The sequence below is a fragment of the Nelusetta ayraudi genome, unplaced genomic scaffold (genome assembly GCF_046127955.1).
Source record: "Nelusetta ayraudi isolate G7.1 ecotype Tasmania unplaced genomic scaffold, CSIRO-AGI_Nayr_v1 ptg000127l, whole genome shotgun sequence".
Lineage (NCBI taxonomy): Eukaryota > Metazoa > Chordata > Actinopteri > Tetraodontiformes > Monacanthidae > Nelusetta > Nelusetta ayraudi.
In genome coordinates this window covers 1153703-1179445 of record NW_027466177.1, presented here as the reverse complement: position 1 = coordinate 1179445, position 25743 = coordinate 1153703, and the positions used below count along the sequence as shown (strand labels likewise).

At 49.1% G+C, this 25743-nt stretch overlaps 1 protein-coding gene across 1 annotated transcript in view; it reads left to right on the top strand.

The window, feature by feature from the left end:
• The window catches only part of prex2 (phosphatidylinositol-3,4,5-trisphosphate-dependent Rac exchange factor 2), a 70073-nt gene that overhangs the window by 41176 nt on the left and 3154 nt on the right, over window positions 1–25743 (top strand). The window contains exons 26-39 of the mRNA XM_076050281.1: window positions 3279–3467; window positions 3651–3745; window positions 4512–4594; window positions 5556–5646; window positions 6912–7040; window positions 7967–8008; window positions 8617–8714; window positions 8903–9049; window positions 11329–11431; window positions 11531–11674; window positions 12170–12284; window positions 20518–20584; window positions 21132–21322; window positions 24719–24821. Coding sequence (XP_075906396.1) covers window positions 3279–3467; window positions 3651–3745; window positions 4512–4594; window positions 5556–5646; window positions 6912–7040; window positions 7967–8008; window positions 8617–8714; window positions 8903–9049; window positions 11329–11431; window positions 11531–11674; window positions 12170–12284; window positions 20518–20584; window positions 21132–21322; window positions 24719–24821 — 1597 coding nt within the window. The remainder of the gene's footprint in view (window positions 1–3278; window positions 3468–3650; window positions 3746–4511; window positions 4595–5555; window positions 5647–6911; window positions 7041–7966; window positions 8009–8616; window positions 8715–8902; window positions 9050–11328; window positions 11432–11530; window positions 11675–12169; window positions 12285–20517; window positions 20585–21131; window positions 21323–24718; window positions 24822–25743) is intronic.

The following is a 25743-nucleotide window of genomic DNA, read 5'->3' as shown; positions in this document are numbered from 1 at the left end:
TTGAGAATGCAGTGCTTAGATTCACACATCAACATGACTGAGCCTCATTTTTTTCCTCGTGTGTTAGAAAAAGATATTAACGAGGAAAACAGATCTCTGACACCAGCTGTGTTTTCCGTGTTGCTGTGTGTGAGTGTGCACGACGTTGCATGTTGAGACTGCATTAATGATCAGAAGTGTAAACATGTTCCACTCTGTGTGTGTGTGTGTGTGTGTGTGTGTGTGGTTTACTGCTTCCTGGCTGGCTGGCCTCTCTCATTGTTTTTAAGACTCGCAGGGGTATGGAAAGGAAATGTGAAAAACGCCACCACAGTTTGACTCGACCCCCCAGCACCCCCCCTCAAAACAGGATACACAATCTGGGTGGGGAGGGGGGAGGGGGGAGGGGGCCGCTGGACCAGACCAGGTGCCCGCCGCCACTGATGCCACTGGGCGAGTGAATGCGCGTACGGGCCGAGGAAACGCACCAGTGTACGGTAACCGTGAGAAGGCAAACAAATGGTAGCAGACGTCCGCGTTCTGGGAATGTCATGTGGGAAGTTTGTGTTTTAAGCAGCACAATGCATTTATCTTTTTTTTTTTTCTTCTTTGTGGAAAAGAGACTATAGAGGGTTCTTCAAGGGAAAGTAACTGGATCTGCAGAATCTGCAGCATAGGCCTCTCACATTCGAGTGGACCAATCGCATTTGCTGACAGCGCTTCAGTGAGAGTCACGACCGTTCAAGGTTTCCTGTAAGAAATGTCTTTATTTTTTTGGTATTGTGCAAGCGCCGCACGGCTTTCATCTGACTTGCCAGTTCTGCAGCATCCACGCCGACCTCCTCACCTGCAGCCAGACTTCCTGGTTGCGTCCCAATTCAAGGAGAGGCTGCGTCCCCGCAGCAGGTTCTCCGTGTCTGGACTAATTTTGTTGTCCGTGCCTGGTTAGCGCTGTCATCTCTCCCCATCCTCGGGGGTTTGTTCAAACAGTCAAGCAGCACATTAGCAGCATATTAAAGGCGAGCCGCGTGGGCGGCTATCTGAGTGCATTGTCCTGACCTCTACCATCAGCGCCCACTGGAACCTCTCGTGTGAGAGAGGTGTTTGTTGTGTGGCCGAGGGGTCTGCGCTGCCCGTATGAAATCAAACACTCCCCCCCTCTCCAATTCCCACCAACCGGCTATTTCCTCCCCTCACTCTGCTGTTTTTTTTTTTTTTTTTTGTCTGAGCCTCTTGCTGTTCCTTTGTTTTGTTTAATTTCCCCCACGTATTTCCCGTCTCGTGCACCTGTTCCCACACATGGGCAGAAGCTGGGAGACATTCTTAACTCTCATCAACTGTGTGCGCTAAATTGAGTTGAGTGAGGGGTTGGAGATGGGGTGGATGGAGGGGGGGTGGGGATTAGGAATTTGAAATCTTTCTGAAACAAGAAAAATCCTTTTGGGAATGTTTTTGTAGGCTGCTGCTGAGCCGCTGCAGCCGGTTTGCAAAGTGGTCGGATGATGTCGTTGTGGGCGTATGACAGTCTGGAGACAAAACAAACAGATTAGCTGTGAAAGTCTCTAATACAGGCATGGGGAAACTACGGCCCGGGGGCCATATGCGGCCCGTTGAGACCTTTCCTCATCGTCTCTTCACCTCCAAAACCATCTCAATCCTTAAATGTGACCATTTCATGTCATTTGTTCCTCCAAAATGCAATTTGGAGGCTACGCCGTCCTCCGGTGGGCGTGCTAAACATAGCCTGTCTCTTTTTTTTTTGTTTTTTTAAGAATGAACCCAAGTGTCCGGCCCAACCCCGAGTCAAGGGCGGAAGTCTGCGGTGCATTCGCCAGAGATTAGAAATGTCCTCAAGCAATCCAGCGGGGGGAAGCAAACAAGCGTACGCGCTGTTATGCAACGTCTTGGCCGACTCCGGAGGGATCCAGTGCGAGGCAGTGACCTGGGGTCTCTCTGCCTCGTTTGGGGGGTGGGGGGGGGGGGTCGCGGACGAGGACTCGCAGCTGCGTGTGGACGTGCTCGCCGGCAGGCTTGATGTCCGGGGCCCCTCCCTTCCTGCATCCCCATCCCTTTCTTTTTTCTCTTCCATTTTCTCATGTCTTCCTGATTACGCAGGGGACTGTAATTTATCGCGCGGTCGCCGTCTTACGGCCGCGGGGGGCGCGGGGGGGGGGGCGCCGCCGAGTTGTTACCTCAATATGGATAAAAGCGAGGGGAAAAAAAAAAGCGCGGTGCGGAGCTTTGTAATGCAAATGCGGCTATAAAAAGTGATTGATGAACGGCTGCGGTGTTGAAGTACTTCCTGCGTGGGAGGGAGAGACGGAGGTGTGTGTTTTTTTGTCTCTTCGGCAGGGAGTCTTCTCCACCGCGGCCGCTACCTTTAATAATGGGAGGCGCCAAACTGCTGCTGCTCTCACCTCTTTATTAACCAGCGACCAATCGCAGAGCCACCGGGGGGGGGGACGTCTCCATGGTGATGGAATGCCGCTGCGATGCCACTCCAGGGGCAATGTGGGAAACCCCCTAGAGCGGACCTACGAGGGGGCAACTTTGAGGCCTGGTCAGCCTGCGACTGGCGGAACTGTTAAAACATGAAGCGTCCCAAAAGAAAAAAAAAAATTCCGAGATGCGTCAGAGCTACAGTACGTGGGAAAGCCGGCTTGTTTACTCTGCGCAGGTCCCACTTTCCGCTGCGCCACATTTGGCAAGTCCGCAACGTAAACACTTTTTTTTTTTTTAAGCGGGCATAAATTTAGATAAGGCGGCAACACAAACGGACATCACGTCCGTCTGCGTGCTTGGAACGGAACGGGAAAGCCGCAGCGCGCCGTCGGCAACTGTGAAAACATCCCAGCTGGGCTCCTCGTCCGGAGCGCGGAGCCGGTGGACGGAGGCCGAGGCCTCGCAGCGGAGCAGCACGCTGTTGACACAGCTGCGCTCGTGAGTCGCTGGAGACGATGCGGATTTTGGGCTCTGGCGGCTTCATCAATCCCGATGTTGGAGTTGCAGTAACGAGTGACGCTGTAATAATGGTTGATGATACTGAAAAGGCGTAGTTGGCGCTAGAAAAACGGCAATATAAAAAAGAATAGCTAACTACACTAAATATATGAAAATATGTATTACAAAATAGCAGAAATAATAAAATAGAATGTGCAACATAAGACCGTTGTCATATTAGTTGGAAAAGCTGAAAAGTGTTATTACTCCGCTGCCTCGATTCATAGCTTAAGGGTTAAAACGGCACGGCTCTTTTAAATCCCCCTTAACCTCACCCATGATCCTCGGCTTCCCCGCAGCCTTCTATCCACCATCACCCACCCGCCGCCGCCGGCCACGGAGGCGAGCAGCCCGGACAGCGACGTCTCGGCCGAGTGCGAGGGGGAGAAGGGCGAGCGGAACGGCAAGAAAGTGTGCTTCAACATGGCGACGGGGGACGAGCAGGAGGACTCCGGCCACGACACCATCAGCAACCGGGACTCCTACAGGTGCGGGTTCGAAGCAGCCTGGAAAAAGGGGGGGAAACGTTTTCAAGTGCTGTCAAAGTAACGGTGTGCAGTGAAAGCTATTCCCCGGCATAACAAGGAAAGGAAACATCGAAAATATCTCAAAATGTTGTTTGGAATGCGCGTGGTGCTGAGTAATTGTTTCCTCTCATTGGTTCCTCGCAGTGACTGCAACAGCAACAGGAACTCCATCGCCTCCTTCAGCAGCATCTGCAGCAGCCACTGCAGCTCCTATGTTCACAGTGATGATATGGACTCTGGTGGGCAAACATTGCACACACACACACACACACACGGATACACACAGATACATGTGCATAATGCCCACTATAGCTGCGTTTCCATTACCCCTAGAATTGTGCAAGAACCTAAATATCGCAATAAAAAACACCTAAACTTTGAAAAACCTCTCAAATACGGCTAAAAGCGGACGTGACGTACGGGGTCATGTGACCAGTTCACTTCAAGTGAAAATGGTGTGTTATGCTTGGATGGAGGAGGAGACGGAATATTTTTTGACAAGTCGTCAAAGAGAGAAATATAACAACCGTTCTTGACAGCAAACAAACAAAAGCTTTTTTTCTTAATTCTAGTAAAATCACGGCAGACGAGATTTTAAGCGCTTCTCACCATTCAATGGAAACATCTGCAAATCGCAATTACACACACTTGAGAAAAAGAAAAGCCGGCGCTCTCCTGCAAAGTGTCACAAACCGCAACCCTCCAATTAAGTAGCGTGCTGACAAATAGTCCCTCAAGTGATGGTTCATGATTACGATCGTACTGTGTGATTACACTGTCGAGAGGGTGAAAACGGGCCGGTGGGGGAATCTTTTTTTTTCTCCCCCCTACTGATCATCATTGGATGTGACGGCCGTTTTGCTTCGCGTCAGCCTGAGTTGTCATTAACCTCTCACTCAGCTGCCTGTCCTGTCAACTAGCCTCTACCTATGACACACACATACACACACGGTTGGCTACGGTCTCGGCTTTGTGCACTAATACGTTGCCTCCACACTCCTGCAGGAGACGAGATGCCCTCCAGCGTGTGGCTGTCCCACGAAAAGCAGAAGAGGCTCCACAGCTTTCTAGAGCATCTGTTCAGCCAGGTGTGGTATAAGAAACTTATTCTGTCCTCGCTTGAGTTGATGTCAAACTAGACAGATAGTGAGACAACATGTGAGTCGATCCAATGAAATCTGAAGCTTGGAAGTTTAAGTTTTTGTTTTTACTGATTTCCTTGCATTTCCGTCTTGAACAGTGCGGTTGAATCCACTCTCAAGTTTTGTAAAACTGTAGTAAAACATACAAACAAAATATAACCACTGTCAACTCTTTACAGTATTTCCATATAATTCAAATGTCACTTAAATCGACTGTGGGCCTCATTCAAACACTCAAAAACACGGCTAGGGTATATCATTTACCTCTGTAGTTAGCTAACCATTGTACAAAATTGCTCAACTCCACATGGCAATTAGCAAGCTAGCTACTTAGCAAACTATGATTAGCAATTCTGTAAAGGGAATCAAAACTTTACTGAACACGAAAACATGCACTCTGTCATCATCCCAACATCGTTAGACAACAAATAAGCGCGTCAGTATCTACCCACAGACATATAGCCTCCAAATATTGCCATTAACAAGATGCTGAACTGCACACAAACAAAGTAAAGTTCCAGCACAAACTTTTAAAGCTCTTTGACTTTTCCATATTTTCTTTCTATTTAAACAGTTAAGAAAAATAAACCCTCATCCCTGACAGTCCTCTGTGGGTCCCCTCCTGACTTCGCTGCTCTGCCGTCCCGGCACTTCCTGCCATTTTTTTTTAAAGTTTTTTATGATGGAGCAGTTTCCTCAGCTTTGTTTACACTCTGCGCAGCAAATGGCATTCATGAGGGAGGGGGCGGGGCTGTGAGAATGTGTGTGTGCCCGCGACGCAGATGTGCCAGTTGTGTCGAGTGCAGCGGATTTTGCTGCTCTCCTCTCATCAAGGGCCTGGTGGGAAAGTGTAACAGTGAATGTGTTTGTGTGTGTCTGTGTTTGTGTGTTCCCCTCCCACCCTCAGGTGGACTCAGTCACCAGCATGCTGAGAGGAGCAGTGGTGACTCGGGCCTTTGAGCAAACCAAGTGCTTCACACCTGCGAGGGGACTGCAAGGTACATTTCTGATAATGCAGGGTTTCTCAAAGTGGGGGGGGCGCGAAAAAAAAAAAAAAAAATCTTCCTCGAAGGTGTGACAGAGAAAGTTTGAGAACCACTGTGATAATGCAACCACAAAAATGCTTCTTTCTGTCTGGCAACTGTGCTAGTGTTGGAGAATTTGACTTGATGATCGCGATGTCGGGGCTGCGTAGGCGGTCTGAGATAGATTATCAAGACATGCTGGAATGTTTTATTGGTGGATTCCAGGTCCTAAATGTGTCCTATTCAATCAATTTCTCCTTTCTTTTCCAAACTGAATCCTCCTCACATTCAGATAATTGCCGTGTTTTTTTCCCCAAGTCGGACAAAGTCGAGTAATTTTTCACTTGCCTGCTTTATCTTGTCTCAAACCTGTCAATTTTTACATTTCAACGCTGAAAGCGCAATTTCACAACGCTTCCTGGAAAAACGTGCCTGGAACGCCGTTTGCTCCGTCTGCACTCGCTGCTCCCTGCAGACTTTGCCAAAGCGCGAACTAAGTTTGTTGTTTGTCCTTGAGGTCTTTACAGGGTTTAACCCTCGAGCCTTCACCGATTTAGGCCCTTGAAAGCATGCTGGTAACCAAGTGTCATGAGCACAATAAGCTTCTCGAGCAGCTTTCACTGCTATTCGGAATGTTTTTAATGAATGCAAGCCTCTAAAATTTGGCACCGGGACTCCTCCAGTCTGGATGCGATCGAATTATAAATAGGCCTGCCGATATTCTGGGCGGCTGTGTGTTTGGAGCAACGCCCCTGGGAAGGATGCGGGAAGCCTTGATCGGAGATGATCCATCTCTTCTCCAGTAATGCGTGTGGTTGATAACGGGGCAAATGGGATTATCCAACAAGTGAGGCATTCCTGCATCTGATCTCTGGCTCCCCAAGAGACAAACACACACACACAGCCCCAGGCGCCCTCCCGGAGCCTCTGTCACACAGCTGATCGCCTCTTTCATCTTCAAATTAAACTTTTGCGGCTTCATCCGTCTTGTTTCGTTTATCAGAAGACGGCGTCGCTTGTTTTTTTGGGGTCTGCGCGACTCCCAGTGTGTATGATCCAAGAGAATGGAGAGCAGCAGGGTGACCGGAGCGCTTACGGTAATTTACTGCCGCGTGTCGACAATTAGGAAGGTCGTTATGTCCAGGAAATGTGTTGATGAAATAATCGATCTCATAAATAATTGGAGAAGAGAAGAGAAGGAAATCGGACACCGAAATGTGTTTATTGTGTGTCGTCAGAGTTCCTGCAGGAGATGGAGCCCAAGGTGAACTGCGGCAAACGGTTGCGTCTCCTCGTCAAACGGGACCCCTGGAACCTCCCCGACAGCATCCAGACCCTCACGCACACCGTTTCCAAATACGTCGAGGGTCAGTTTGTCTTTTATTCATTTGTATTTGTACTGGGAAGCTAATGTGCCACCAAACTGAACCTGTCCTCCAGCGTTTGAAGCTGATTTTTTATGACAACCTAAGAGACTCCTATTATGCTTGCAAAACGTCGGGCTTGTGCCAAACCACAAACAGCGCTCCCCGCCTCTCGACTTTAAATCTGAAACCATCTGGGGATACATAAAAATTCTGAGCCGTAGCTTTTCGAGACGAGAACTTGCGGCTTTCGCAGAATCAAAGCCCTTAAACACACAGTTCCTCTTCGGCTCCGAAACGGGAGGTTTCCGCCTCATTTGCTCACGACGGGGATGTGTGGTTTTGTGATTACTGGCACGCAGCGTGAGCGCACAGATACACACACACACATTCACAAATGCAGCGGCGGACCGAAGGGAGGTCACGTGACACTCTTGGGAAAGGTGAGCTGGCGGTCGCGACCGAGAATGAGCAAATAAGCAGAGTTAATATTAATGTGCAGCTTGGCCTGCAACCTTTTCTTTTTTTTTTTTTACGTTTGTTTGTTTTTTGTTTTTTTCCCCCTCCTTCTCCCCGTTAGCTTTTTCATGTCATGCAGTACTTTGCCAAGCACCCTGCAGTTTGATAGGACTATAAACAAACAAGGATTTATGTTATTGCCTTTGCCTACGGCGAGGTTTTCTGTTCTGTTCTTTTTTCTTATATGCGAAGATAAACAGCCGCGGACGAGCAGCATTGCTGCTGCTGCCGCCGCCGCTGCTGCTGCTGCACGGCACCATCATATTTATGACTCTAAGCGGTTGAGTTTACGGCTCAGGTCACACTGCTGCAGTGCGGGGAAAGAGGCCCAGCGGGAGTTGCTTGTTAAATGCATCGCTGCTTTTTACGTTCCTTAATATTATTTATTATTTTTTTATCCCCCCCCCCAGAGGTGAAGGCACGGCTGATCTTGGTCCTACTGCAGTACACAGGTTTGTCCCAATCTCCTCCAGACAACAACGAAAACACGAGCTAGAAATTCCAGTGCATGTTTCTTCCTGCGTGCATTTCTCCACATTGGAGTTCTGCTTGTGTAAGTGACAGTGTTGTTGTCTCAGAAAATGCACAGTCATGGCTGCAAATGTGGCATATTGTCACTCCTAAATTAACTTTAAGTCATAGTTTAGGTTATGGCTTATAGGTACAGATTTAGGTTAGGTTAAGTACTCGAATGTCACTGTTTGTGAAGGTTCAACTTTTCTCAGTTTGCTTTAAACACTTAAATTGGAGAAAAAACAACGTTTTTGTTCGCTGCAAATCAGGGAAGTATGACAGCTGTTTGTGCTGAACTAAAAAGTCCAGACTCCAATTTTCTGCATGGGCAGAGTGTGTGAAAAACAAAAGTAGCAGAACATCTGAAAGAAGCAAACTTCTATTCAGCATTCCTCTCCAAGAAACAAGCTCAAGGTTTGAAGATGAAACTTTTCAACTTGACTTCAATTTAACTCGTATTTACATCACTGTGTCTTTGTTTTTTCCTCCAAATCTTCTGTTATCCATGAAGTTTTTCTTTTTTCACGCTCTCGTCATCTCTGCGCAGACTCGGAGATCCAGCTGCGTCGTGACATGGTCTTCTGTCAGTCCCTCGTCGCCGCTGTGTGCGCCTTCACCGAGCACCTGCTGGCTCACCTCAACCAGGTGCGTCGCGCTGGCCTGATTTCACACTTTCTTTATCCCTTGTATGCACAATCACATCGGGTTCACCAATATTTCACTGCCATGCAACGTGACATCTTAGAATCTTTGATTTGCACGCCAAGGTCACATGCTCACGACTCATTTACACTGTGGTTTTTCCTCCTCTCTCTCTCTCTATCATCCTCCAGTTCCACACCGTAGGCAGGAAGCCCGGCTCAGACAACTCGGACCCGCAGGACCTCCAGGAGGCCCAGGAAGCCAGCCGCCATTGGCTGGAGCAGATCGCCAGCGCCGGCCTGCTCTTCCACTTCCAGTCCCTCCTCTCCCCAAATCTGGTGAGCCAGCCGAGCGGCTTCAGCTCTCAGTTAATCCGCTTTGGGTCACTTTTTTTCTGTTGTTCTTGTTTGTAACAATTTGGCGCTGGTGATAAACGGACAGATCCCAGCGAGACACAGGCTGCCGTTATTGCACAAAAATGTGGTGTGATGTGGTAACTTTCAAATCTCCAATTTCAATGTTTCAACTGAACCTTAAATGACTAAAAGCGGAATCATGGAACACAAACGTGTTCAAATCTGCAAAACCTGGCAACCCAAACTGCCCTAACAGCCAACCAAACAGATCTACACCTAAACCCTGAAGTTGTTCCCCAAATCGATGGATGAAAAATCCTGGAGGTTTTCTTTTTTTTGACTGATTGCTGCTGCTGCTGCTGCTGTTTAATGACGCGTGTTGCCGCCGCCTGGTTCTCTTTCCGCGCCAGTGAAGGCGCGATGTAGCTGAAATTCATCGGTCGCAGCATGTTTTCTTAAAGTGGCCAGGCATTGCAGAAAACCTGAATTTGTCTGGCTGCGTCGCCGCGCGCCTCGGATGACTTTCAGTCTCGTGGATGCCGCTCCGCACAATCCATTTATATGGAAATGCACTTGAATTAAATACTTATTTTTTATTCAAACATACATACGTTTGATGCATGGGATCAGCAGTTTAGATGCATCGTCCGGGCTGTGTGGCAAAAAAAAAAACCAAACCAACAACAACCCTGAAATTTGCTGAATGTGCCCACAGTGACTGTGTCGGAATGTGGCCTGAATACTTGAGGCGTGCGGCCGACGTGCAAAGTCGGCGTCGCTCGTCATGTCGTCCTTAAATAAAGGACGAGTCTCCCGCTGCCGCCGCTGCTGCTGCTGCTGCAGAAAATTCTCTGCCATCATTTCTCGGAAACATTCCAAATGGCAACGAACAACATTTTAGATTTATTTTCACTTCTCAATTCAGATATGAAAGAACAAAATGTACCAATATTGCCGCAGCGATGCTTAATTTGCAGTTATATCGAACGCTCCATGGCGCGCGGGGAACGTGAGGCCTCTCATTTGGGCTTTATTATTTGCAATGAATTCAAATCAGTCCTGTGGCGGGGGAATTTATGAGCGGCATGTATCCATAATAGCGTGCTAATGGCGAGCTGCCGCCTTGCAGAAATGAGTTGGAAAAACTCGCAAGAACCGAATAACTTTACTAAAAAAGAAAGTGAAAAAGTGAACGAAAAGAAGGGCTATTTTTCCACCACAACACCACATCATAATTAATGTGTTTTCTTCTCAGGGTATTTAAATTTATTTTCTCTTCCTGCTCCATCTGACTGCGGACGATGACAACAGGAAGTCATTAAAAAAAGGCTTTGGCCTTCAGAAGCTTCTGATTCTTTTCCCCTTCATCCTCCTGCTGTCAAGTGGCCTCAGAAACGGCAGGTGACTCCAGAAATAATAATAAAAAAAAAAATCCAGCATAGCCCGCACATGAAAGGCCACCATAGCACAATTGGATGCATCGGATGAACTCGCCCACGCGCGGCGGGCGTCGCTTGGCAGCGGATCCTCGTCCTCGTCTCTCTCCCTGGCGCGCGTTGCTCCGTCTTGAACTCGTCCCGTCAGAAGAAGGGGCCCCCCCTAATCCTCTTTCGCCGCTGTTCCGGTTTTCCCTTGGTGTGCGGCGGATGAAGAGAAGAGGCGGGAGAGGGGAAGAAAGGGAAGAGGGGTAGAGCCTCGCCAGCACAAACACCCCGAGCCGAGGGGAGCGTTTGAAAGGGAAACACGAGCATCCAGGGCTTAATCAAGATAAACAAGCCGAAAGCAAATGTAAAAACAGGCGGCGGCGAGTCGCGCGAACGCGAGTTCAGCCCCGCGGTTGGGGGAAAGCGGCGAGATGGTTTGTTTGAAAGTGACGCGCGCAAAGGACGTGGACGCCGACGAAAAAAAAGACAAATCGGGGCCGAGCAGCAGCTGCAAAAGCGAAAAAGCTTTCGCGACCCGAGGCACGAAATCAACGACATTAAAACAACTGCAGCGGTTTGGTCACTATGCAGAAAATAAAAAAATGAATCTGTCTGAAGTAGAAAATCTGGCTTAAAAAAAGACTTTGGTTCAAAACAGGACTTTCCAACCTTCTGTCGACGCCATGAAGAGAAATGAAAACCTCCCTGTTCTCCAAATATGGTTTTCCATCAACTGTAGTAAATGTGACCTCTTCTGGGACATCAACCTCACTCTTTATCACCCTGTCTCTGCACTCTACCTGCCCTCTAACGCACCTCCTGTGTTTCCTCTCTCAGACCGATGAGCAGGCCATGCTGGAGGACACTCAGGTGGCCCTGATCGACTTGGAAAAGGTCACTTTCTACTTCCGGCAGTTCGAGGGGGAGCCGCTGGTGGCCAGTAAGTTCATCGAGTCGCCAGTGAGTTTCTTTGAGTCTCGTTCAAAGTGCTCTTGAACGAACCCCGACCTCTCTCTCTCTCTCTCCCTTACTGCGGCAGACGTGCCAGTGTCGTACCAGGTGGAAGGCAGCCGCCAGCACTTGAAGGTCTGCTTCTGCCTGGAGAGCTTCTACTTCTCCCAGCTGCCCCAGCGGTTGAGGAACGGGGCCGGCGTCAAAATCCACCCAGTGCTCTTCACGCAAGGTAGAAAAAAACAAACAAACAGAAATGAGGGTCCATAAACATATTCCAAGAGATGCGGTTGCACCAAAAATCTCATTCGTTTGCACCTGAACACTCTACAGTGTTGATGTTTCATAATCTGGGTGGGTTGAACAAGAGGGCTGGAACTCTGCTAGTTGGGCTCTTTAAGACCAAAACAGCACAAGAGAAGAAGAAAAAGAAAAACATAAACACTACCAGTCAAAGGTTTGGAGACACCATATGAATTGAATGTCTTTTCTTTCATTTTCATGACTATTGACATTGCAGTTTCTCACTGAAGGCATCAAAAACTACATATGAATACACATGGGAGTATGTAGGAAACAATAAAAGTGTAGAAAATTGAAAAGATCAAAAAAAAAAAAAAAGAGAAGGTACAGTATGTCCCAACTTTTCACTGGTTGTGTCCTCGACTTATATTTCTGGTATTTCTCCATTCGCTCACATGCATCTTGTTATGACTTCTGCCTGCAGCGCTGGAGAGCATGGAGGGCTACTACTACCGAGACAGCGTGTCGGTGGAGGAGTACCAGGCACAGATCAACGCCGCCTCGCTGGACAAAGTCAAGCAGTACTACAAAAAGCTACGGTACGCCGCCGCCGCTGCTGCCGCATGCAGGCAGGAGAACGTCCTCTTCACTTTCTCCCGTCTGGCAATAAATCAGGACGGAACGTCCGCACTCGGCATGACTCTTTGTCACTCCGCGGGTTCCTCAAGGTGATTGGCCGGCCGGCGGCGCGCGGGAGTGATTGGACGAGTGCGCCCGCCGCCGTTGATGTAGTGCTGAAATCACTCACCGCAGTGCCCGTTTGGCCAGCTGGAGGCGATGCAGTGATGAGGGGAGGAAAACAGACACCCACGGGTGCCGAAACGTAAAAGTTTTCTTCCTTTTCAATCTCATCCTCCGAGTGGGTCTGGCCAAAACATCACGGCGTCTGAATATTAACTCGCTTCCGTGCTAAAAGCTTCTGTTTTGAGAGTAAAAATCACAGTCAGATCAGCTTTATGTTTAAAGAGAAGAGATGATGCCGGCGCTGCTAAATACGCCCGCCGCATTATGAATTCATCGCGCAGCAAGTCTCATAAGCGCAGCCTTTCAAAGCTGACGGCGGCTCCTCCCGGGGTCTGTTAATTAGTGCGCTCCGTTATCGCACATCTGAGTCCCTCAGATCGGCTCCGTCGCCAGCTCGACTCCAGGTACTGATTAAACAAGATTAAACTTTATAGACCAAAAGCCGTTTGAAGCTCGGGCCATAGCGCAGCGCTCCCTCTCTCCCTCTTCTCTCTCACCACCTCGAGAGTGAGAGCGCTCGGCGTCTGCCGCAGCGCAACATCTGCTGCCGATGCGTTGCGGGTAATTAAACGCAGAGCTCGAGCTCCCTCGGAAATTCCACCTTGTGCATTTGGAAACAATCTGTTTTTCTTCGAGAGGCGGAATGGTGGAACGGGGTCGAGCGGCTTCGAACTGTGGCGTATTGACAAAAGTATTTATTTGCTTGAGTTTCCTCAGCGGGAGGCGGGGGGAGGAGGTTTAATTGTCTCAAACAGCTTCCATGATGAAATTTCTCATCGCGCTGCGCCGTCGTTCTCCCTCCTCGTACGATGACGTCACCGTCGGCTGACTCTTCTGGGACCTCATAGCCTTTAAATCCTGGGTTAGCGCCATTGTTTTCATTTCATTTCACACACTCCCCACTTTTCTGCCCAGCGCGCTGAATGCGTCACGATCGGCCTCTGAAATGTCACTTTCTCTAATTGGCTCCACTGTGGACGCACTATCATTTCTCTCCACACGACCAACGTGTTACGGCACCTGCGGGGCCGAACCAACCTCATTAATTTGGATAATTTAACCGTTGCACGTGCGGGACACGGGCACATAGCGAGTGGACTGCGTTTTCGGCACGCGTGTGCAACGTATGTTTCTATATGCGGCCCAACCTGGTGCAGAAGGAGCGTAATTGAGTTGACAGCATGGCGTCCCGGCAGTAACGCAGAGCAGATGTGTGCTGACAGCGGGACGAGCGAGGCTGCCGGTGATGGTGGGGAACGGTGAGGGGAGCTGGGGTATGGATGCTGCCCAGGGTGTGTGTGTGTGTGTGTGTGTGTGTGTGTGTGTGTGTGTGTGTGTGTGTGTGTGTTTAAGGGCCCCAGCTGGAAGGAAAAATGTTAAAAGAGGCTCACACTCACTCCTCTCTCGGTCTCCCTGTACGTGCTCAAGCCTCCAAACTGTATTTACCTTCCCAAAACTGCAGTTTTTCACGAGGCTTCGCCAGCCTTCTGAGCCACCCACGGGTTGATGGGGGGGGGGTGGAAATGGAAAACTCACCACCTGCGTCGGTATTAATCATTTTAAAGCGAGTCAGGACGAAAGGACGGGTGGTCGGTGCTCATTTTCGCTGCGCTAACCGAGGTGAGGACGAGCAGCAGAGCCATTTCTGATACAAAACCACGATGAAGGCAACGTTACAAGTGACTGCAGCAGTGCTGGATCTTAAAGAAACCAGAAGAAAAAGAAGACAACTGACATAAAGGCAGTCAAATCAGAACTCGTTAAAATCAGAACCCAGTCGTCGAGGAAGACATATTAAAGTAAAACACACTGTGCGTTTCTATGCGGTGCATTTAGTGACATCACGGCAAAAGCGTACGCTGAAAATGTCAAGAAGAACGCCGCCGCGGCCGCCGCTTCAAACGGCCGGAACGACCCTTTCTTCACTCATCGCCGGCCAAATTGGCGAGCAGCGCCTCGCCGTCTCCCGCCAGTTGATTCTCGCTCTCATGCGGCCGGTTTTGACGGCTGTTAAATTAGAAGCCCACCGCCGCTTGCAGCAGAGTAAATATTACGATCTGCCGCCTCATCAGTCAGCGAGCGGGCGGCGCCCTCCCCCTGTGTAACGTTAGCCCTGCTGCTGCTCCGAGCGCCACGGCCCGACCGCAGACCGACCAGCCCGTGATGTCACTCCTCTGCCTCCGTCTCTCCGTCGGCGTTCTGACCTCAAGCGCCTCGTTATCCTTGGAGCCAGGCCACGGAAGTGCTGGGCTGGAGCCACAGTGTTGGCTGGCCGGAGGCAGGGAGGTAGGCGGTGGGGGGGGGGGGGGGGGGGGGGGGGGGTGACTGACGGACAGCCTGTCGGCAGCGGACAGTGCTGAACTGAATGAACCGCACGGGCGACTCTTTTTCGAGTCGTTAACTTCCAAAACATGCACCTCACACCTCCGTCCAATAAAAATGCAGTGATTGATTGATGGGGAGGGGAATTTTTGCATAATGGTGAGGAAAATGATGAATTCTTACTGTCAAAGTGTGTACAGAAAATAAGCCCTTTGTGATGTCACAAAGGGTGCCAATAACAGGTCTGGGTTCTGCTCTTTGCAGCCGCGTTGTTTTTAGATTGTAGATATGTAGAATTCACGACTAAAACAGGAAGCAGGGATTGAATTGAATAAACTTTATTGATACTTTCAATTTGTGGTGTCACGGCAGCAACCAAGACATTAACAGTACAACAAGCAACAATGAATATAACAATAAATAAGGTAAAGATTAAAACATACGTGCTATGAAAATGTGAGTCCTAGAAAGAAGAGCAAAGTGATTTTGCAGGAGGCTACACACAAGATAAGTGATGTTTTGTTTCATTCGTGGTTTCGTTTGTGGTTTCAAAGCCCGCCGGGGTTGTTTGATCGTGTGAAGTCACGTGTCAAGCTCTACTCCTCTTTTTCTCAAACGCGCCACCTCTGTGAAAGTAGCGCAGGAAGGGATTGAATTTGAAAGGTTACGTCATGTTTTCAGCCCGGCTTTTCTGTCTGTGAAATCTCAGGCACATGCCTGCTGTCACAGGAGTCGGCGCTACAGTGCGTGTAGCCAGAATGTGTGTGCGGATGGGAGTGTTTACTACAATCCTGACTAGGGAGGTTAACTATTAATCGATTAACGATTAATTGTCGATTAGGAATTTAATCAGTTAAATGAAATTAGTCGCATTAGTCGAACATTTTTGCATTTTGATATGTTGCATCCCTAATCCTGACATATATTACTGATGAGTACTGATTGCTTATGTTTTTCTGAGTCTTTTTGTCTTTTTAAAAAAATATTTCAAGACTCCCAAGATAAATTTGCGCACGCACAGAAAAATATCTGAAATAGTTGGAAATTGCAATGGTCCGGCCGCTCCACCCAATCTATTCCTTCCGGAGTTGGAAAGAATGGGCGAGAGGAGATTAAAAGGGGAATATGGATCTCCACAGCAGGCCGGAAGATTGATGGATGCGAGTGAAGGGCCGAGGATGAGGAGCCGAGGTGAGGCGGAGAGTCAGGGAGGGGCCGCAACAGACTGTGCAGATGTTTTATTCACAAGTGGAGATTATTACAGGCCTGCGGTCGCGCTCTTATTGACAGGAAGTCCGTGTTTTCCTTCCTCTCTGTTTTTCCCACTGTTGATTTCAGCTGCTGTGGAATGCAGCGCTGCAGCGTTGGAGGAAGGAAAGAGACGGTTCAGCGAATTCCGGCAGCTGGATGGCGTTTGCTCCAGCAGGTGCAGGAGTCGTCCGTGAGAGCAACACCGTGCGCAGGGCTGAGGCAGGAAGCGCGCACGTACGCGCGCACGCCTGAAGGCTTTCTTTCCCCTTTGATCGGAGGGGCATTCTGCAGCGGTGCAAGCCGGTGAAATCTCCACAGTTCAGGGGGGATTCGGCAGCGTTGTTTGATTAATACGAATGTTTGGATCCGTCAGTGTGAGTGAAACAAAATAATGAAAAATTGACGTCCCCTCTCGCTGCTGTCTGCCAGGCTTTTGTTAGCCCGACTCGCTGCCGTGCTGCACAGCTTGTAGGTCATTTGTGCCATCGGTGTTTGCTCTGCCTGCGGCTACAGGGAACCCGTAATCAGACCTCTGCAGCCCTCAAAGTCTCAATTGTGCAAAAAAAAAAAAATGCTTTGTTCAAGTGCACGGTGGAGCCACGCCGGCCTCTAACTGCATTGCCCCTGTGACCGAAGCGCGCTCGGACCTCGGGGCAACTGTGACCTGTGTCCAGACTGTGAATGAGCACATTCAGAAGCGATTTTGCACATGCAACTATGCAAAATGCAGCAGCACGCATCATATTTTTTGCACCCTCTCCTAGTGTTGCAGTCAAGACCGCACCAACCGAGACCAAGACATTATCAAGACTAGAGAGTATCCAGATGGAGACCAAAACATTTGGGGTTCGAGACCAAGACAAGACCAAGACTTTATATATCAAAGAAAAAGGGAGACAGTGGAAGTTTAATCATTTTTTTTTGTCCTTACAGAGACAAAGCTTCACTTCTTCCCAGCTCAGGTCGGTGATGAAAAAGCCGTTCATTCTTCTTTGTGCATGGCGGCGCTGGGGCTCCCAGCCCACCAGAGCGCTGAGGGTAACGGCGGTGGCTTTGTTCTGCTCCAGCTAGAGCCACCGAACCTCTGTGTAGTAAAAAATAAAAAATCCTGAGCATCAACCCTCAGATTTGTTGTTGATTTTGGACGACAAATGGTGACAGCAATGACATATGACGGGAAAAGAATGGCTTTAAAAGCAGTCACGATGATTTAATGAGAAGTGGAACTAGTTCATTTTTTTGTTTTGCCGAACCACGGTTCACAAGTAGCTGACTGCAAACATTTGGTTGCATGTGTAAACAGGGAGGAGGCGGGCAGCGAGGACGTGACCTCCAACAAATCGCTCGGCCACGCTGTCCCTCACACACACACACACACACACACGCTGGCGTCACCGTCACCCCTGGCGCGCATGTGCGTGCGTGTGTGTTTGAGGGCTCCTCCACGCCCTCATTAGCCCCAAGGATTCCTTGCAGCGCAGCGCAGGGCTCTGGCGGCTGATCTAATAACGTTGAGTGTCATCCATCATTGCAGCCCGAGTGATTTACATGGACCGGCGTGCACCTTGGCTCCCAGACCGTCACTTGCAGTGTCATAAAATCCGCAGACACTTTGCCTGCGCTGCCCCCGAGTGAACTCGCCTGAATCCTTTATTCTTGAAAAGACGTTAAGGTCCTTTTAGTACGTTGTGAAAAGGGGGGAGATTTGAGGACACTGCAATGCTGCTGCCTCTGAGTACACCTATGTCTTTATACACCCCCACCACCATCTTGGAGCTGAGCTCTGAAGGATCTCCAGTGTCCTGCAGCTTGGAAGAGGAGGAAGCAGAAACAAAGAGAATTAAGTATCGTCATCAGAGCGGAGGGATAAAACTCGCTCCTCGTTGGCCTCTGGCCAAATTCTCCATTAGAGTCTCATGTAAAAGCAGTTTGGCAGTTGTGTGTGTGCGTGCGTGCGTGCGTGTGTGTGTGAGATGGTTCTGAAGGTGCAGGCAGACTGCTGCAGGTATTTACTGCAATGCATAAATACGCGTTGGGGGAAACCCTTCAAGGGAACCGTCCAAGCAAGCATCCCGACAACTCACAATAGATGCAGCCTTTAAATTTGATGAATACAACCTGAGAGGCTGGAGCCAAACTATTGCAAAAATGGTAACATGGTGACAAAACCCCCAGCCAGACGTCGGCTCCACTTTCTCAGACCCTCGGATTTAGCTCAAACTAAGACGTTTTGTTTTTTTACGGGAGGCTGTAAACAGAGGGGCTAAACAATCTGTTTTATGGAGATGTGAAGGTCTGAAAATTGAAATGAGACTCGCAGCCTCTTCAAAAAGCCTCCTGGTCAGCGACCTGGTCTGGGGTTGAGTCCTGAGGGGTCACAATGTGGTGGGGTTCTTTTTACTCAGGCTGGATTAGATGAGATAGACCAATATCGGAAGATGAAACAGAGTTTGGAAGGGGGGAGAAAACACAGACAGATTCTATTAGGACCTTTAGAGATAAAAGTCAATGCAGCCAGCCGATAAGCAAGAGGGACGACGCTGAGCTGGCTTGCAGTTCAAGGAGACAGATAGCAGCGGGAGTCACAACTGATCTGGGATAAAACTTTTTCACTGCACCTCCAGACCCTCTTTTTTCCTGACCTGTTATTTACTCTTCCTTTCTAGCATAGCAAATGCCCCACGTCGTATTAGCACAGCGACAGAAAATCAAATATTTAGAGGAGGACAGCCGGCCAACAAAAAAATGCGGCGTTGAAATGGATCAACATTTGTTGTCAGCACGCTGCTCCGTCGGGCCTCGATATTTTCAGCGGCGGGCGCTCGATGCTGCGCCGCGGCAGCGTAGCTCCTGGACATCGTTTGAATGATAAGGCCATCTTGAGCCAATTACACGGGCTGTTAGCTCCGTCTGACACCCCACCACACCCCAGCTCACCCACCACACACCCCCAGCAAACCGGGCCGGCTGCCGTTTAGCAGAGCGCGCCACCGGGGTTAAAGGATCATTTGGCGAATAGGGATTAAATGTTGGAAAGCCTCAACAAGTGAGGATGGAAAAAAAAGACTGACAGCTCACTCATCCATGGCTAATGAATTGAGTTTCCATATTTGAGTGATTTGTGTTGATCGGGGGGGAAATGCTGCTGAAGACATGAAGGCGAAATAAATTGAGGACGTTTTTGTTGGGTGATGCTTTACTTACTTTTTCTGTAGCCAGAAACAATCCACTGATGATAGCTTTCCTACTTCAAGATTTGTTTACACATGGCAGTGCAAGCTATTGAGTACATTTTGAAATAAGCATTTGTCACTTGTTTCCAAATGAATCCTCTATATGTTATGACTGTTATGGCAATGTCTAGCAATGCTTGTCACAGAGTTCCAGTGCGAAATGAAGAATGTTCGCAGCTGTGATGCAATGAATATTGGGAAGCCAAACATGTATTGTTAATGTCATGGTGTGGATGAATGATGGCTTCAATGTAAAGCGCTTTGGGTGCCTTGAAAAGCGCTATATAAATCCAATTCAATAATAATAATAATAATATTATTATTGTTATTATTATTAAGTCTTCTGCGCACCTCTTACACATGCAGCTGCAGGTTTGCCATCCTGTTGTCTCGTCTTAACGCAGCCAGTTTCTGATCACTGACAGAATCCTAATGCAGGGGCTGTAGAAGCATCCTCTGAATAATTAATCTACTGACAAGACAAAAGCACCAGTCATAAGTGGCGCATATGGCAAGTGTGTTATTAGTCAAGCAGAGTTAAGACCGATTAAGACAGATTTGATCAATCTCTGTCACAAATTTCAACAATTCTAATGATCTGAGTGTTTTTGTTTTTGTTTTATTGGCATGAATTTGCCTCTGGCCAGGGGGGTAATGAGCTGTGTGATTTTATTGCGAGTTTGGGGGGGGGGAGGTTTAATGTGGCGTGCTGCGCCTATTTTTAGCACGCCGCCGGATTAAGGAGATTTGATGGAGCTGCGGACGGCCGAGTCTGCACCAGCAGCGTTCTGCCTCACCTTTGCTCGCCGCTGGTGCGCTCGACGTCGGCCCGGTGCTGCCTCCAGCGTGCAGAAAGGGGAAGCGGCACCAAAAAATTGACCCTGGCTCCGTGAATGGATGGAGGCGAAGGCATTTTGGAGCCGTGCCCGGGACGAGCGAGACGCTCATTCCCTTTCTGCTGAGCTGGGCCCGAGCTACTTTGGTGATTGATCGTCAGATGATGGAGCTTCATAATAAGCCGGTGGCCTACTTTTCCCAGAAAGGCAGCCGCCGCTCCCGATGACCTAATGGTGCGGGGAAAAAAAAAAAAGAATGCGCAAAGTGTGTTCCTAGAACCAAAGTACCTGAAACGGACCTGTGTCTGAGTTCCTTTCGATAAATGTCACCAGGTTCTCGCCCTAAATTTCCTTGACAAGTGAACCGTCCTGTCTTCCCCCTGCAGGGCTTTCTGCCTGGACCAGTCCGGCGTGCCGCCGAGCTCTGCGCCAAAAGCCGCCCTCATCGACAAGGTAAGATTGATGTGAGTGTGTGTGTGTGACACGGTCAAGAAGCACTGGAATACTTGACGGTTGTATCTCCTGATACATTTTTTTTGTACATATTACATCATTGGAACAATTATCCACCTCGCCTCCACAAAAAACAGCTCTTGAATCATCATTCATATTTATCTACATCGCACGCGTAATGCATATTTTATGCCGACCTTTTTAGCTGCTAGTGCTGGCGAAAAATAATAACGAAGGCAAACAATTTGTGTTGCAACCAACCAGTGTGACCGTTAGACACGGAACCACGCTGCTCATTAAAACTAATACATGTCACCGCGCTGTCCGTCTTGGCTCACCCAGACTCGACACTCAGGGACTGTCAGCATTGCTGTGTGAAAGGAGGCTGGAGAAAAACTGCAATACAATAACTCTCCATGATGTGTCTGGACAGCCCAAAAAGATGCAAAATCAATCAGGGGTGGGAAAAAAAGAAGCAAAAACCTGTTTTGAAAGTCGCTTTAGTATTTTTGCGAGGTGATGAACAGCGTTTTTTTTTCCTCCTCAGCTGATGCGTCCCTTGAACGCCCTGGACGAGCTCTACCGCCTGATGGAGAGCTTCATCAGCTGCCGCCGCACCGCCGCCTGCCAGAACACGGCCTGCGGGGCCTCCGGGGTGGGCCTGCTCCCGGTGGCCTCAGAGCTGTGCGCCCGCCTGGGCGCCACGCACATCGTCATGTGCAACAGCGGCGTTCATCGGTGAGCGACGTCCGCATCTTCAACTCACCACTACTCACTAACATACACCGCCAGTCAAAAGTTTGGACACATCCTATGAATTTAATGTCTTTTCTTTCATTTTCATGACTATTGACATTGCAGCCTCTCACTGAACACACATGGAATTATGTAGGAAACAATAAAAGTGTAACATAACTCAAACATGTTTTATACTTTCATAAAAAGCATATTTAGAGTTATTCAAGGTGTCAACTTTGTCCTAGAGACATGGGACCACGTGCAGGTTCATCGGGCTCCCTCAAGACACAGCCACGTCAAATTTGGGGCTTCTAGCCCATGAGGAACCCCGAAACCCTAACCCTAATTCCAGCAGTAACCCTAAACCTAACCCTAATTCCAGCCTTATCGCTAACCCTAATGCCATGCAAGTCAATGGGGTCAAAAGTCAACTTTGTCCGAGAGACATGGGACCACCTGCAGGTTCATCGGGATCCCTCAAGACACAGCCACGTCAAATTGTTCTTCCTCCAAGGTGGGGCGTGACAGAGAAAGTTTGAGAACCACTGCCTCAGCTCCATTGAGAACTCGTCCGCGCTGCCACCCGAGGGATTTTCTATTAATACACGTTCACCCCCGCCACACACACATTAATTACTGGCAGAATATTTCTAGTTAGTCTGCCTCATCGTGGCTGAGCCCGAAATGAGGCACTTATAAGCGTGTGGGGGAAAAATGAGACGGGTCGATTACTGCTCTTCCCGTTGGATTCTATATACGGCCGCCTAATTCGCCCCTCGGCCGAGAGTGCCGTTCATCACCTCCCTTGTCATTTGTCACTGCTGATCCTCGCTCCCGCTCGCCGTCTCTTCCCTCGTCTGCCCACCCGTCTCTGCCTGATACCCTCTTTCTTACCCCATGCCGGTCCAAATATATCTTTTATCTCACTTACACGCGCTCAGATGCTAGCGCATGTGCGTGTGCACTCACTGGAAGTGACTGATGGCTTAATAAAGTGCTTCTGATGGAGCCTGAGCCTGAGCTTGAGGAGGCAAAGGGGCTCCTGTCTGTGCCGCGGCTGCTGCCGCTGCTACTGCTACTTTATGAACCCACAAGCTCTGTGGTGGGTTCGTGTGTTGATGCAATTAAAGCGGACCGGCCACAACTCACCCAGACAGGCCGGGCCGGGCGTAGCATGACACGGCAGGTGAGGAGGCCTGCCATATTTGGGATTGTTTGTGCGAAGGCTTTCTCCTTAAATGCCATTTTTTTCCCCCCCTGCGGAGCTGCAGGCTGATGGCCGTATTGGATTTGGAAGCGGAGTCAGTTACTCTCCCCTAATGCGGAGTATCCACGAAAAATCAATGTAATTAACATTGGCAACCGGGCTCTTAATGCAAAGCCCTCCGTATTGACGGAAAAATGGATTGTGAAACAGTCGATGCGGTCGATTCCTCCGATCAGGTTCAAACGAGAAGCCGCTGTGAGCTCACAAACGAGCTGCAGCTCCGTCCAGAAGGCTGATAGAACTGAGCCGGTAGATTAGAGGAACGCGAAATTCCATTATCAGCGCGGAAGCCTCGCCACGCTCTATCGATTAAGTTAGTTAGGCTTGATGGATGGGTTTTAATAAGGGGGAGATATTTTGGGGGGGACGTCAACAGATTTGCATTACGCCGTGCTTCTTTCTCTCTTCTCTTCCTCTGCACGGGAACACCGGAAAATGATGAGAGAGGCAAGAAAGTAGTCTGGCAGCAAAACAACAGCAGGGGAAAGTAAAATCCGCGCTCCGCTAAACAATGTCCTGGACAATTTTTGTTCACCTCTGCATTCATTTTTCTTTTAAAGTTGTTATTTCTGTTGCTGTTTATCCATCAAACGATCACCACTCTGCCTTTTCTCTCCTCTCGCGTCTTCCTTTTCATTTTTTGTTTGGTCGCTTCCTTGTTCCTCCTCATTTGTCAGCGTGGACTTGGCTGTGGATGGGCGATAAATGGGTTATGGGCTGGAACCACATGAAACAGATGGGTATAAATCACATCGCGCTATCTCAGCCAGCGCTAATGAAAAGGGACGCAAACGCGCCCGATTCCGTGCGGCTCCTTCATCCCGCTCCAGCTGAAGAGATATTTAAAGATCCTCTGTGGGTGATTTCCCCCTTCTTTTTTTTTTAAAAAAAATCCCCCCTTTCTCCTTTCACTGGTGCTGGAAGCAGGAAACAGGTGCTTAAAATGTTCTTCTGGTGGCCTGCAGAAGGACATCTTGTGCATCGCTCCTCTGGGAAGTCTGTTTTACTCATACGGGGGTTTGTTACTTTTATCGCACCGTGTTACGCTGTCAGAATGTTGTGCAAGTGCGACTCTCGGAGAATGTTTAAATCTCGATCCGACTGACTGGCGGTAATAGCTCCTGGCAGCAACAAATCCCTCGACGCTCACCTTTTATCTATTTATTTATTTATCTTTCGGAAGGGTTTCTCCCCCCCCACCACAGGAAGCCGCGTGTAAACGGGCAGCTCGGATTTTCCGAGCAGCACCGTCATGATTGTGCTCCAGCTAAAAAAACGGGGCTGGTGGGGCAGTGGGCGGATCAATTTGCAGCGGATTGCGCCGCAGATCGATACCCAAGTGCGGCTTGTTGTCATAGAAAAAGGTCACGGGCGGCCTCGATAGCTGTCGCTTGATCTGCGAGGATTTAGCCGCGCGTGCCCGTGCGTTGGCATCCCTGCGGGCTGCTATTGCCGTGACTAATGAGTCACAGGCTGGCATCTGGACTTGTTTCACACCCGTCCGGATCATCGGAAGTACATCACCTCGACCACAGGGGACACACTGACTTGTCTTTGGACCCCGCTCCATCTTAAAGTAGTTGCAATCCGGTGAGGAGGAAGTAACGATCAAGCGCAGAAAGCCTTGGATGATATTTCTGATGCTTTCTTCTCCCCCCCACCCCCACCCCCTCCGCTGATTTAAAAGGCAACGATCGGAGGGTTTGTTATTCTCCTGGTGAGCTGCCTTCGCCCGCCGCGAACGACATTTCAGCTGGAGGTGGAAATGATTCATTAGTGAAGATGTGAGCAAAGGTGCAGTGACAAGTTGTCAAAGGAAAGTGGAAGAAAACGCGTGTCGGGAGCTTCAGCAAAGTGGGAGCGATCCATCCGATCAGGGCTTCGGCTGTCTGGCAACATTTTTGTTTTCTGCCTGTTCGTTTTCCGCTTAAAATCCGGCCTTCAATCTCCATCTGCTGCAACGACTGCTCAAGTGGCAGGAGACCACGTGTGGAATCGGCGATGAGACAGAAGATGTGCCGTCTGCAAATGTGTCGGGAATGTCAGTAGATGAATGAAACTTGATTGTTTCTACTTTATTCTCTTGTTTTTAACGAGAAGCTGTTTTCTGTCCCTCTTTGGCCCTGCAGCTGCACTCTGAGCGTGACCCTGGAGCAGGCCATCCTGCTGGCCCGGAACCACGGGCTGCCTCCACGCTGCATCATGCAGGCCACCGACGTCATGAGGAAACAGGTGGGTTTCTTCTCGCCATCTTCTCCGTCCTGCTCTCGTGACTTAATTTTCACGGGAGGTTTTTAAAACAGAGGGTTAAGCTTGCGGCTTTCTGCAGATTAGATTGAGTGTAGTGCGTTGATAAGTTACGCAAAGCTGCTCCACTGGAGTCAGTGATGTTAAACAAAGACCTGAAATTGATATTCATTGCTATTGATATTAAATAGTCCTTGACCTTTAATGACTATTACCTGTGGTATGATCTAAATCCATTTTATTCATATTAGATTTATATTATAATATCATTTGTGGATGTGTTTTTGGGTTCAAGGGAAGGACTTCCTGTCACTCTCTATGGAGCGTACACACACACACACACACCCACACACACTGACAAGGGACCTACGGCCGTGACCGTATCTCGGCACCGCATCTCAGGCTCTCATTAGAAGTTGCCCGGGCGCTGGGTAAATTGCCGCTTGCAGCGGGAGCAGAGGTTAGACACCCTGCGGGAGGAAAGGCATTTCATTCCTCCGCTCGGCGAGCTGGGCGGCGAGCCAGAGGGACGCAGCTCCTCTGTGACCTTGCGCGACTGTTTTGCTGCTGGAGAGAGAAAGAGAGAGGAAAAAAGAGGAAGCCGTCGTGGATAATGTGGCGGGAGATCATTTTAACTGCGAGAGATGAGAAACGGGTGCATTTATTTAGCGTATTTATTTAGCTAAATGGGGCAGAACTTTTTTGTTACGTCTCAGCCGAGCCGAAGTTCAACGCGTCATCAGACACATCGTGTTTTCTCGAGTCATCCTAGATTAGACTTGACTGGGAGCTGGTGGTACAGTCAAGACAGGGAACAGAGGGGAGTCTGCTCTGTTGTGTCTGACACCGTGTGTGTGTGTGGGTTTTTTTTGTGTATGTGTGTGTGCAAATGTGTGTCCTTGCTCCC